This window comes from Moschus berezovskii, chromosome 27 (genome assembly GCF_049115385.1).
Source record: "Moschus berezovskii isolate FMDL1 chromosome 27, NW_MosBer_1.0, whole genome shotgun sequence".
Lineage (NCBI taxonomy): Eukaryota > Metazoa > Chordata > Mammalia > Artiodactyla > Moschidae > Moschus > Moschus berezovskii.
Genome location: NC_142486.1, coordinates 22,826,293 through 22,838,954, shown reverse-complemented (window position 1 = coordinate 22,838,954; position 12,662 = coordinate 22,826,293). Strand labels below are relative to the sequence as shown.

The 12,662-nt window shown below is 35.4% G+C and overlaps 1 protein-coding gene across 1 annotated transcript in view; it reads left to right on the top strand.

Annotated features, from left to right (window-relative positions):
* LOC129545009 (phospholipid-transporting ATPase ABCA3-like) overlaps window positions 1-12,662 on the top strand; it is a 204,697-nt gene that overhangs the window by 132,306 nt on the left and 59,729 nt on the right. The window contains exons 19-21 of the mRNA XM_088832884.1: window positions 35-287; window positions 513-717; window positions 4,871-5,093. Of these exons, the coding sequence (XP_088689010.1) occupies window positions 35-287; window positions 513-717; window positions 4,871-5,093 (681 nt within the window). The remainder of the gene's footprint in view (window positions 1-34; window positions 288-512; window positions 718-4,870; window positions 5,094-12,662) is intronic.

Sequence of the window (12,662 nt, the reverse complement as noted above, 5' to 3'; positions counted from 1 at the left end):
TGAGCCCATGATCGGTGTTATGTTCTCATTCCAGGTGATCTGAAGGCCTATTTGGTGGATAGTCCAAAATGCATTTACTCATGCATTATTGCATTTTCCATTGAAGTTAATGGAAATGAAAATAGAGTTAACTTTTGGTTCAACAATGAGGCATACCATTCATCATCATTATCTCTGGCTGTATTAGACAATATTATTTTTATGTCACTTTCTGGCCCTGATGCTTCCATTACAGTCATCAACAAACCTCAGCCTAAACGTTCTGCTTCTAGTGGACCTGCAAATCAGTATGTATACTTTTTTCATTGAACTTGAAACTTTAAATAGATCCCTTCTTCCCTTTCCAGCAATGTATTTTATTAAAAGTTAACTTTAGAAGTTAATTAAAATAGTAAATAGCTGCTAACAATAAATATAATTTATAATAAATTAATAATTACAGTTATTGTTAGAAATTAATGTTTCCCACTTTATTGCTTTACCAGTGTGCCTCTTTATTCATTCTTTTGTAGACCGGTGACAGGATCACAAATAGCCTTAAATTTGTATTTTGGTGTGAGTATTCTTGTCAGTGGCTTTTGTCTCCTGACAGTGAATGAGAGAGTCACTAAGGCGAAGCACATTCAGTTTTTGAGTGGGGTTTATGCCCTTAATTTCTGGCTCTCTGCTCTGCTGTGGGACTTCCTCATCTTCTTCATTTCCTTCTGCTTACTATTGGTGAGTGTCAGACCAAGTATTTTAAGAGTTCATTCTCTGTTAAACACCAGAGGATTCTTATATAGCTAATATTAATTTAAATATATGTCTCTCAAGGAAGATAAAAATTCTTTGGCTCATTATGCCAGAGAATACTTTGTGGAATGCATCTCGTAGTGAAAGTTTTCTATTTTCTGTTATTTTTTTTTTTATTCTTTTTCTTTTCAGCTTTATTAAGATATAATTGTATGACATTTAAAGTATAAAAAAGAAAGACAAAGTGTGGTGTTGACAAAAGATTAGAAGTATCTATTAATAAAGACAAAGTGTGGTGTTGACAAAAGGTTAGAAATATCTATTAATGAATAGGAATACAGAGCCCAGAAATAGATTCACAGATTCACACAGATATCATCAACTTATTTATTACAAAGTTGCAAAACTAATTCAATTAAGGACAGTCTTAATTGAAAAGATTAAGAATTTTCTTTTCAACAAAGTATACTGTAACAATTGGACATAGTAAAACAGCAACAAAAACCCTCTATATATATCTTACATCTTGTACAAATTAGCTCAAAATGGATCACATGTCTAAATGGAAAAGTTTAAACCATAAATTCTAGATGAGAGCATAGGAAAAATTTTGTGACCTTTATGGTAAGTTTTTAGCTACAACAAAGACATAATCTATAATCAGTAAATAGCACTTTTTTAAACTAAGACTTGAGTGAATGAAAAGACAATCCATAGATGGGGGTAATATTTGGAAATCACATATCTGATAGAGAATTTTTTTTTCAAACTTATACAAAGAACTCTTAAAACTGAACCTTAAGAAAACAAATAACTCAGTAATATAAGCAAATGACATAATCAGGTACTTCAGCAAAGAAGATTATATGAATAGCCAATAAACATGAAAGATGCTCAACATGACTAGCCATAGGGAAATGCAAGCTGAAACCACAATGAGATACAGACAAATGTATAAAAATAGTTACAAATCCATATTAGTGGTTTACAATGTATAAAAATATAAGTTGTAATATGAATAACAAAGAGTTGGAAGGAGTTGTATAGTAGTAGAACTTTTATGTTATTAAAGTTAGGATGATATCAATTCAAATTGGATTATTATAACTTTAGTATCACTGCAGATGCTGATTGCAGCCATGAAATTAAAAGACGCTTGCTCCTTGGAAGGAAAGTTATGACCAACCTTGATAGTATATTAAAAAGCAGAGACATTACTTTGCCAACCAAGGTCCGTCTAGTCAAGGCAATGGTTTTTCCCGTGGTCATGTATGGATGTGAGAGTTGGACTGTGAAGAAGGCTGATCGCCGAAGAATCGATGCTTTTGAACTGTGGTGTTGGAGAAGACTCTTCAGAGTCCCTTATACTGCAAGGAGATCCAACCAGTCCATTCTAAAGGAGATCAATCCTGGATGTTCATTGGAGGGACTGATGCTAAAGCTGAAACTCCAATACTTTGGCCACCTCATGCGACGAGTTGACTCACTGGAAAAGACTCTAATGCTGGGAAAGGTTGGGGGCGGGAGGAGAAGGGGACGACGGAGAATGAGATGGCTGGATGGCGTCACCGATTCTGTGGACATGAGTTTGAGTGTACTCCGGGAGTTGGTGATGGACAGGGAGGCCTGGCGTGCTGTGATTCATGGGGTCGCAGAGAGTCGGACACGACTGAGCGACTGAACTGAACTGAACTGATGCTATATGTAACTCATGATACAAAGGAAATAGCTATAGAATACACACAAAAGTAAAAGACAAGGGATTCAAAACATGTCAATAGAAGAAAACTGGATAGAAAAGAAGACAGTAACGGAGAAACTGAGGGACAAAAACGAGTTACTTAAAAAATAGCAAAATGACAAAAGTAAGTCCTTATCAGTAATTGTTTTAAATTTAGATGGATTAAACTGCCCAATCAAAGAGCGTGTATGAAAAATTAAGATAAATGATTTAACTATATGTTGTCTACAAAAGACTCATTTATATCTAATGAATAAAAGAAAGAAAAAGCTGAAAGTGAAAATGTGGAAAAAGATATTCCATGCAAATAGTAAACAAAAGGGAACTGGAGTAGCTATACTAATATCAGACAAAATAGACTTTATGTTCAACAGTGTTGAAAGAGATAAAGGAGGGTAGTATCTAGTGAAATCACCCTAAATAGCTAAAACAGTTTTGAAAAAGAAGAACAAAGTTGTAGTACTCACTCTTCCTAATTTCAAAACTTACTACAAAGCTACTGTCATCAAAAGAATCTGGTACTAGTATATAAACCAATGGGACAGAAATAAAATCCAGAAATAAACTCTTTCATATATGATCAAATGATTTCTGACAAGAGTTCCAAGACTATTCAATGTGTGCAGAAGAACCTTTCAACAAATGATGGTGGGAAAACTGCATATTCACATATAAAAGAATGAAATTGGATCCTTATCTTAAACTGTATACAAAACTTAAGTAAAAATGGATAAAGTTCTAAATGTAAGTGCTAATACTGTAAGTTTTTTTAAAGAAAACAAAGGGGAAAATTTTTATAACATTGGATTGGCAGTGGTTTCTTGGATGTGATAGCAAAAGCACAAGCAGAAGAAAGAAAAAGATACGTTAATTGGACTTCATGAAAACTAAGAAAACACATAAATCAAAGGGCATTGTCAATAGAGTGAAAAGGCAATCCACAATATGGAAGAAAATATTTAACATTTTATACCTGCTAAGGAATTAATACCCAGAATATATAAAGAATTCCCAAAAATTAACAATAACTCCATCAAACCCAACTCAAAAATGAGCTAGAGCTTGAGTAGACATTTCTCCAAAGAAGGCCAATAAAAGCATGTAAAGATGCTTGACATCAGTAATCTTTAAGGGAATGCAAACCAAAAACAGTAATGAGATACTCCTTTATACCTATTCAGATGACTGCTATCAAAAACAGAAAATGACAAGTGTTAGGAAGGATGTGGAGAAACTGGAACACTGTGTATTAATTGTGGGAATCTAAAATGGTGAAGCTGCTGTGGAAAAGAGCTAGGCACTTCCTCAAAAAAATAAACAGCATTACCATATGAGTTAGCATTTCCACTAACAGTGGAATTCCAAAAGAATTGGAAGCAGGAATTTGAAAACATTTGTACATCATTGTTCACAGCAACATTATTGACAATAGCCAACTAGTGGAACCAACTCAAGTGTTCACTGATGAAAACATGGATAAATAAATATGATATATACATACAATGGAATATTATTCAATCTTTTTAAGTACTGAAATTATCGTACATGCCACAACATGTGCAAGCAATTGAATGCATCTTATTTCTCTTGAAAGTCTGCTCTGATAGAAACAAAGTAGTCATGTCCATAATACCCAAATATTTTCACTAATGTTATATTCGCTTTTTGTTGCTTTTTCTATTACCATTGAAAACTTGTTACCAATCACATAGTCGATCTTATCAACATAACACTGCTGTTCACTTCTCAAGTATCCTGTTACATAATCATTTATAGTTCAAAATAGATAACCCTAGAATATTTGGCAAAACCACAATTAATAACTTACAAGTTTCAGACCTCTGGAAACTTATTTTCCTTAATAATTCTGTAGGTTCTCTCTTTCCTTACTTAGATCCCTTATAACTTTGGGCTTCCTTGTTTGCTTCTCAATTGAGTGGCTGAGATAGGAAGAGGAGGATTAGGAATACAGTAGAGTCAAGAGGCAGAATCTAAAAACAGAGAATTGTGAAAAGTAGGTCCCTTAACATCACAGCTTACAGCTGCCAGAATGAAAACCTTAACAAAAGTTTTCTCACCAGGAATATAATTTCTGGAAATATTTTGGGGGTTGGGTGAAGAGGCAGAAAGAATATACTTTGATCTTGTTCAAGAGCAAAATGAAACTGTTCCAAATAGACAAAAACAAGTAGAAAGTAAAAGGGTTCTTCTCACTGATAAGGAAAACGTGGAAGTACCTCACAGCCATGATCACAGATCAAATTATTTGATTCATTAATAGCTCTGTATTCTAACAAAGAAAGATTTACCCTTCTCTGAGTTTATTGACTTGTCTTCTCATGTATTATACTGCATAGTTTTCTTAGTTTGACTTTATTTCTGTATTCTGTATCTCAGGTGGTGTTCACGTTCTCTGACTTGAAAATATTGGTCACGAATTACCGCTTTCTGGATACATTGTTCATCTTCATGGTGTTTGGCTGGTCTGTCATTCCCTTCATGTACCTGATAAGTTTCCTGTTTTCTAGTCATACCAGTGCCTACATCAAGCTCGTCATATTTAACTACTGTGCAGGGATTTTTGGTACAGTAGCAGATTTACTTATATCCTCAATTCAGGGTAAGGACTTAAAATAATTTCCCCTTTTCTACAGGAATAGTTAAAGAGGAATTGGCTTGAAGAATGGAACATTGCAAAGTTGTTGGCTTTGGGCTTTCTGGGGAAGTTTTATGCTAGTGTTAATAACCATATTAAGTGTCACTAAAATAATAAGAATCATGTTGTGTACAATGCAAAACAAATTATGACACTGATATTTTCGCTAACCCAATCCTTTTCCTTCAGGCTTATTTTGGATAGCATTTGAAGAATATTCATCTCTTTATTTTCCTCTTGATTTTGAGATTAAGGAGAAATTGACTGGACTGGCAAAGATATCAAATAGGAATTTCTTAGGAGATAGACTGTTGGCATGCCATTATTAAATCACTCTACAAACATTATTGTGATCTGTTTTAAGTAATCCAGCTATCCTTGGATTTGCAGAGACTGAGAAGAATAAGCTTCCAACCCATTGCTGACCTTATATCATGCCCTCCCATGAAATAATTAATTCGCTGAGCTAGCTGAAGATCTATTATAATATTCATTCACACCTATTCAAGGGGGAATATTAAGCCATATGAGAAATTATTGATATCTGAATAGCAGGCTAAGAAAGATATAGGACTACTTAATCACATTGCTATTAATTAGTCTGTTTTGCATTGCTACTGTAGTAAGTTAACACAAAATTACTGAATTGTGCAGATTTATTATCTTACAGCTTTTAAACAAATAAGCCTCACTGGGTAAAATCAAACTATCTGCAAGGCTGCATCCTCTTTTGGAAGGTTTAGGGGAGAATTTGTTTCCTTGCTTATTTGAGTTGTTGGCAGAAATTCAATTCCTTTATATCATAGTCCTGAAAAATGGATTTTTTCTAAAATGGATACTTTTCCTTTCTTAAGGAAAGAAGAGCTCACAAGTGAAAGGTCTCATCTCACACTTGGAGTTTTCTTTGTGGGAAGTCTTGTTGTTAATTATACATTTATTTTCTTATTGAGATGGGGCTATTAAGATTTCTTATACTTCCTTGTGGAACTTTTGAGACGTCACCTTTTTCAAAGAACTTTTGCATTTCATCTAAGTATCTAAAACTACTGGCATAAAGTTATTCATAACATTTCCTTATGATTCTTTAAGGTCTGTTTATAAGTACTGATAACTGCTCATTAATTCCTGGTATTCTGTATTCACTCACACTCTCCCACCCTTTCTGTCCAATCAATATTTTACTTTTTTTTGTCTTTTCAAAGTGTTGCCTTTTGGTTTTATTAATGTTGTGTATTTTTATGTCCTGCTTTATGAATTTCTGTTCTTATATTTATTTTCCTTTTTTTTCTGATCAGTTCAGTTCAGTTCAGTTGCTCAGTCGTGTCCGACTCTTTGCGACCCCATGAATCACAGCATGCCAGGCCTCCCTGTCCATCACCAACTCCCAGAGTTCACTCAAACTCATGTCCATCGAGTCGGTGATGCCATCCAGCCATCTCATTCTCTGTCATCCCCATCTCCTCCCACCCCCAATCCCTCCCAGTATCAGACTCTTTTCCAGTGAGTCAACTCGTCGCATGACGTGGCGAAAGTATTGGAGTTTCAGCTTTAGCATCAGTCCTTCCAATGAACACCCAGGATTGATCTCCTTTAAATGGACTGGTTGGATCTCCTTGCTTGGATTAAATTGGCTAGGTTTATTCTACCTTTGCAAGATCAATTATTACATGATTTTAAACCTCTCTCCTTTGGAATATATGAGCACTTAAAGCTATGAAGTTTCTTCTAAGTACTAATTTAGTTGTATCCCACACATTTAGATATGCTGTATTTTCAGTATCATTGAGTTAAGAATATTTTATCATTTTTCTTGTAATTTCTACTTTAACCAAATGTTTGATGACTTTCTAGGATTTTTTGTGATTTTTTTTTAAATTTATATTGTACTAAAATTGATCTCAGTTGATAGTTCAGTCTTTTAAATGTAATTATACTCTAGGACAACTCCTCTGCTTAATCACTACTGGTTTGAAGTACAGAAAATGTTCATGTCCCAATCAAGGAAGTTCTAAAAGCCCCTGAAATATTAGATTTCTATTAGAATACCCTCTTGAAATATCTAAGAGCTCTTACTCAGTATGCCTACATATGACATGTGTCACAAAATAATTATAAAATAGATACTAACCTGACTTCCTATAGTAATAAGATGTGCTCTATGAAATATTTCTAGGATAGTTGGTTTAGCATGATTTCTATTCAGTTTCACTGTAAGAATAGCACCATAACTTTATAGGGTCATTTGTTTTCTCAGAGACAATGACCTGCTTATTAATATTCTCTGAGGAGAGTTATACACAATTTAAAGAGTGTCAAAATGAAAAATAATATTCAGTCATTATAAATTCAGTATTCTGATACTCAAAGTCTTATTATACATTTGCTTAAAATGAGAGGAGATTAAGAGGTAGTCTTTGAGCAAAATAAGAAGAAATTATGGTGAACCAAACAAATTAAAATCATAATAAATGAAATGAAAAAAAATTCACTGGAAGGTTTCAAAACAGATTTAATCAGGCCAATTCTGTGGAGACAGGACAATTGAGTCTAAGGAAAAGACAGAAAAAATAGTGAAGAAAAATGAATAAAGTCTAAGGGATCACTGGGACACCATCAGGGAGACTGTATATATATATTGTCCCAGAGAAGAAAAAAGAGAAAAGGAGGAAAAAACAATATTTCAAGAAATAATAGTCAAAAACATCACAAATTTGATAAAAGATATGAATCTACAAACACAAGAAATTCAGCAGACTCCATCTAGAATGAATTTAGAGATCCTCATGAAGACACACTGTAATCAGTCTAGAAAGACAAAAAGGAGGACCTTGAAAACATCATGAAAGAATTAATTCACCAAGTTCAAAGAGTTCTTGATAAAATTAATAGTGGATTTCCCATTAAAAACCATGGAAAACAGAAAACTGTGAAATTAAAAAAAAAAAAAACAGAAACCTTATCTATCAAGAATTCTATATCCAACAAATCTGTCCTTCAAAAATGTAGAGAAAATAATAGCATCCCAGATTTTAAAAAAAGATAGGTAGGTACACTACCACTCAACTTGTATTACAAGAAATGTTAAAAAGAGTCATTCTGGATGAAATAAAATTATGCTATAACATAACTTGAAGTTGTTTGAAGAAATAAAGATCTTCAGTAAAGGTAACTAGGTAAAGAAATATGAAATCAAGACTATTCTATTTTTCTTTTGTAACTTTACACCTTGAGAAATGAGTAAAATAAGAGAAAACTAAAGAAAAAGGCAGCAGAAGGAAGAAAATAATAAAGATTAGAGATAAAAGAAACAGTGAAACTAAAAGGAAGTTCTTTGAAAAGAGCAACAAAATTTAAGAACTTCAGCTAGATTGTCTAAGAAAAAAGAGAGAAATAACTACAATCAGAAATGAATGTGAGGAATTTACGTCTGATTTTCCAGAAATAAAAAGTTGTATAAGACTGAATAATTGCACATCAAAAATTAGATAACTGAGATGAAATGGACAAACTCATAAGAGCACAAAAATAATCTAAACTGACTGAACAAATTCATAGGGGCACAAAAATAAACTAAACTGACTGAAGAAGGATTAGAAAATCTCAGTAGACCTCTAACAAATAAAGAAAAATCTCACAACAAAGAGAAGCCCAGGATCAGATGGTTTAACTGGTAAGTTCTATCAAACTTTATAAGTAACATGAATTTTCCCAAAACTCTTTAAAAATAGAATATAAGAGAACAATTCCTAACTCATATTTTGAGGAAACCATTTTCCTATAGCAAAGGCAGATAAAGACATCACAAGAAAAGATAATTAGAAACAAATACTTTTTGTGAATATATGTGCAAAAGCCTCTGGCAAAGCAGTAGCAAACAATACCAATAGCAATTTAAATGATTACACCATGACCAAGTGGAATCACACTAGAAATGCAAGGAAATTTCAACAAAACAAAATCAGACCATTCATTGTCAAAATAATGGGAAAAAAATCCCACATGATCATCCCAACTGATTCATTAAAGACATTTGACAAAATTCAGCGTGCTTTTATGGTAATACAGCCAGATAATTAGGATTTTCTCAGAATGACAAAGGGTATTTATGTAAAAACTACAGGTATACTCAATGGTGAAAGACTGAAAGTTTTCCTTCTAAAATCATAAGACAAGAATGCTCCATTTCACCATGGCTATTCAACGCTGAATTGTAATTGTAGCCAGAAAAACTGAATGAGAAATAAAAATTTTAAAACATTTAAGTTGGAGAGAACTGAAACTCTTTTCACAGATAGAATGATTTATATAGGGAAAATCCCAAAGAACCATCAAGGTGGTTACTATAGCTAATGAAAAAACTAGCAAACTTTCAGATTGCAGGATTAACACATAAAAATCAACTGTGTTTCTGTACACCAGTGATAAAAAATTTGAAAATGAATTAAAGAAAGCAATTTCATTTGTAATAGCATCTGAAATAATGAAATACTTAGGAAAAATTCCAACCAAGGTTATGAAAACTTGTGCTGAGAACTGTAAAACTTTGCTGGGAAAAATTAAACAAAACCTAAATAAATTGGAAAATATCTGTCTTCATAGATTGGAAGACTTAACAATGTTAAGAAATTAATACCTAAAACAGTCTACAGATTCAACACAAATGCTACACAATTCCAACATCCTTTTTCACAGAAATTTTAAAAATCTTAAAATTCATATGGAATTTGAATAGGCTCAGGGCTTTCCTGGTGGTTCACATGATAAAGAATCTGCCAGCAATGTTGGAGACCTGGGTTTAGTCCCTGAGTCAGGAAGATCCCCTGGAGAAGACAACTCACTTCAATATTCTTGCCTGGAGAATCCTATGGACAGAGGAGCCTAACAGGCTACAGTCCATAGGGTCACAAAGAGTTGGACACGACTGAAATGACTTAGCACACAAAATGAACAGAACAATGTAGAAAAAGAATCAAGTTGGAATTCTATGTTTCTTGATCTTGAAATTTTCTGCAAAGTTTCAGAGGATTTTGGGTCAAGATGGCAAAATAGGATCTGGGGTTTGCCTCTCTCCACAAATACATCAAGAATATATCTACAAGTGAAATAATTTGCACAGAGTACCTACTGAACATTATTAGAGGACCTCAGACACCTAATAACTGGGAAAAAAATCCCCTAATAACCTGGTAGGATGAAAAAGAGGAAAACAAGGTAAAGAGGAAATAGAAAGGGACATGCACCCCTTGGGGTTGCTGAAGGAGATGTGGTTACTGTCTATAGGAAAGCCCCCTCACTAGTGGCAAGATCAGATGAAATAGAAGGGGAGATTCAGGGGCTACCAGAGGAAAGTTCAGCAGCAAGCCCATGTCAGACAGGTCAGAGTGAGATTCACTCAAATGGTATGTGCCACAGCCCTTCATGCCCCAGCCTGAGACAGGTATCATCCACTGGTGCTGGTGGAGAATGGATGCTGAAGCATGGAATTTGGAGAGCAGATCTAGGAAGAGGACTGCTGTTGGCTGCATGGAGACAGTCTGAGGAGATTGGAGTGAGGACCTATGCAGCTGGGACTGCTTCTAAGAGGAGGAAGTACGGACTGCCATGAAAGCAAGGCACCATTATTGAGTGGCACATGCTGAAAGGGCAGCCATTGTGCCCTCTCTCCCCATACACCAGTTCCTGCCTCTGCAGGCACTGAGAGGGGCTCCTGCCAGAGTGAGCATATGCCCCAGGGGTTGCTACCATGTCACTCTCATGCTTGAGCAAGCCCCCATGTTCCAGTCCACCACCACCTCCTGCCAGACCCTGCCACTGTAGGCAGTAGAGGGGGCTCTGACCTAAGCAAGAAAACAAGCAAGCCTCAGTTAGTCACAGCCTTCATCACCCCCTCTCACCTGTGTGGGGAGCAGATGTCGGAGGGTGACCCACATGCAGAGGTGTGACCAAAACCAAAGCTGAGCTCTTGGGGCTGTGTGACTAAGGAAGCAGAATTAAAATCTCTCCATACAGCTGTGAAAGTCACAGATTAAATACCCATGATTGGTTTCTTTAAATACAACACCTGTGGAACACTGTGGTGCTGGAGAAAATTCTTGAGAGTCCCTTGAACAGCGAGGAAGTCAAACCAGTCAATCCTAAAAGAAATCAACTCTGAATATTCCTTGGAGGGACTGATGCTGAAGCTGAAGCTCCAATACGTTGACCACTGATGTGAAGACCTGACTCACTGGAAAAGACCCTGATGCTAGGGAAGATAAAAGGGAAAGGAGAAGCGGATGACAGAAGATGAGATGGTTGGATAGCATCACTAATTCAATGGACCTGAGTTTGAGCAAACTCTGGGAGATAGTGAAGGACAGGGAAGCCTGGTGTGTTGCAGACATGACTGAGGGACTGAACAACAACAACCCTTTGGGGGCAAGGGCATTGATAGCAGAGGCCCTAAGGAATGATTGCTGTTGCTGTTATTGTTCTATTTATTTTTTACTTTTACTTATTTCTATTTTTTCATATATTTTGTGTTTCTATTTTATGTTGCTTTTTGTTCTGTTTCTGTCTTTTGTTTCTTTGTGTTTTGGGGTATTTTTTAGGTTTGTTTTTTCTGGGTTTTTGCTGTTGTTTGTTTGGATTTTGTTTTTTGCTCTTGTTGGTTTTATTCTGTTTTGGTCTCATGGCTTTTGTATGTTTGGTTGTTTTCTTGTTTCTTCATGGTCTTTGTTTTTATTTGGTTTTATTTTTATTGCTTGTCTTGATTTATATTTGTTTCCTTTTGTTGGCTCAGTATGACTTGTAGGGTCTTGGTTACCGATTGAGGGGTTTAACCTGAGGCCCTGTGGTGAAGTGGAAAGTCCTGGCTGCAGGACCACCAGGTAATTCATGGCTCCGGAGAGTATTGATTGGCATGACCTCTCTCAAAGGTCCTAATCTTGGCATCAAGATCTGGTTGCACCCAACTGCAAACTCCAGTGCCAGAATACCTAAGGCCAAACAACCAGCATAACAGGAACACAGCCCCACCTTCAGCATACAAGCTGACTAAAGTAGTACTAAGCTCACAAACACCCCAAAACACATCCCCTGACATGGCCCTGCCCACCAGTTCTACCTACTAGAAGGCATGCACTAGTTCCTTCCAACAGGAAGCCTACACAAACCCCTCGATTGCACTCACCCACTAGGGGGCAGACAGTAGAAACTGGAGCAACTTTGACCCTGAAGACTGCAGAAAAGAAGCAAAAAACACAGTAAGTTAGACAAAATGAGATGGCGAAGAAATATGTGGCAGACAAAGGAGCAAGGTAAAAATCCACAAGACCAACTAAATGAAAAGGAGTTAGGAAATCTACCTGAAGAATAATTCATAGTGATGATAGTAAATTTGATCTAAGATGTTGAAAATAGAATAGAGGCTCAGATGGAGAAGATACAAGAAATGATTAACAAGGACCTGGGAAAGTTATAAAACAACAATTAAAAAACAAACTGTGATGAACAATACAATAACTAAGATAAAAAAATACTCTAAAAAGAATC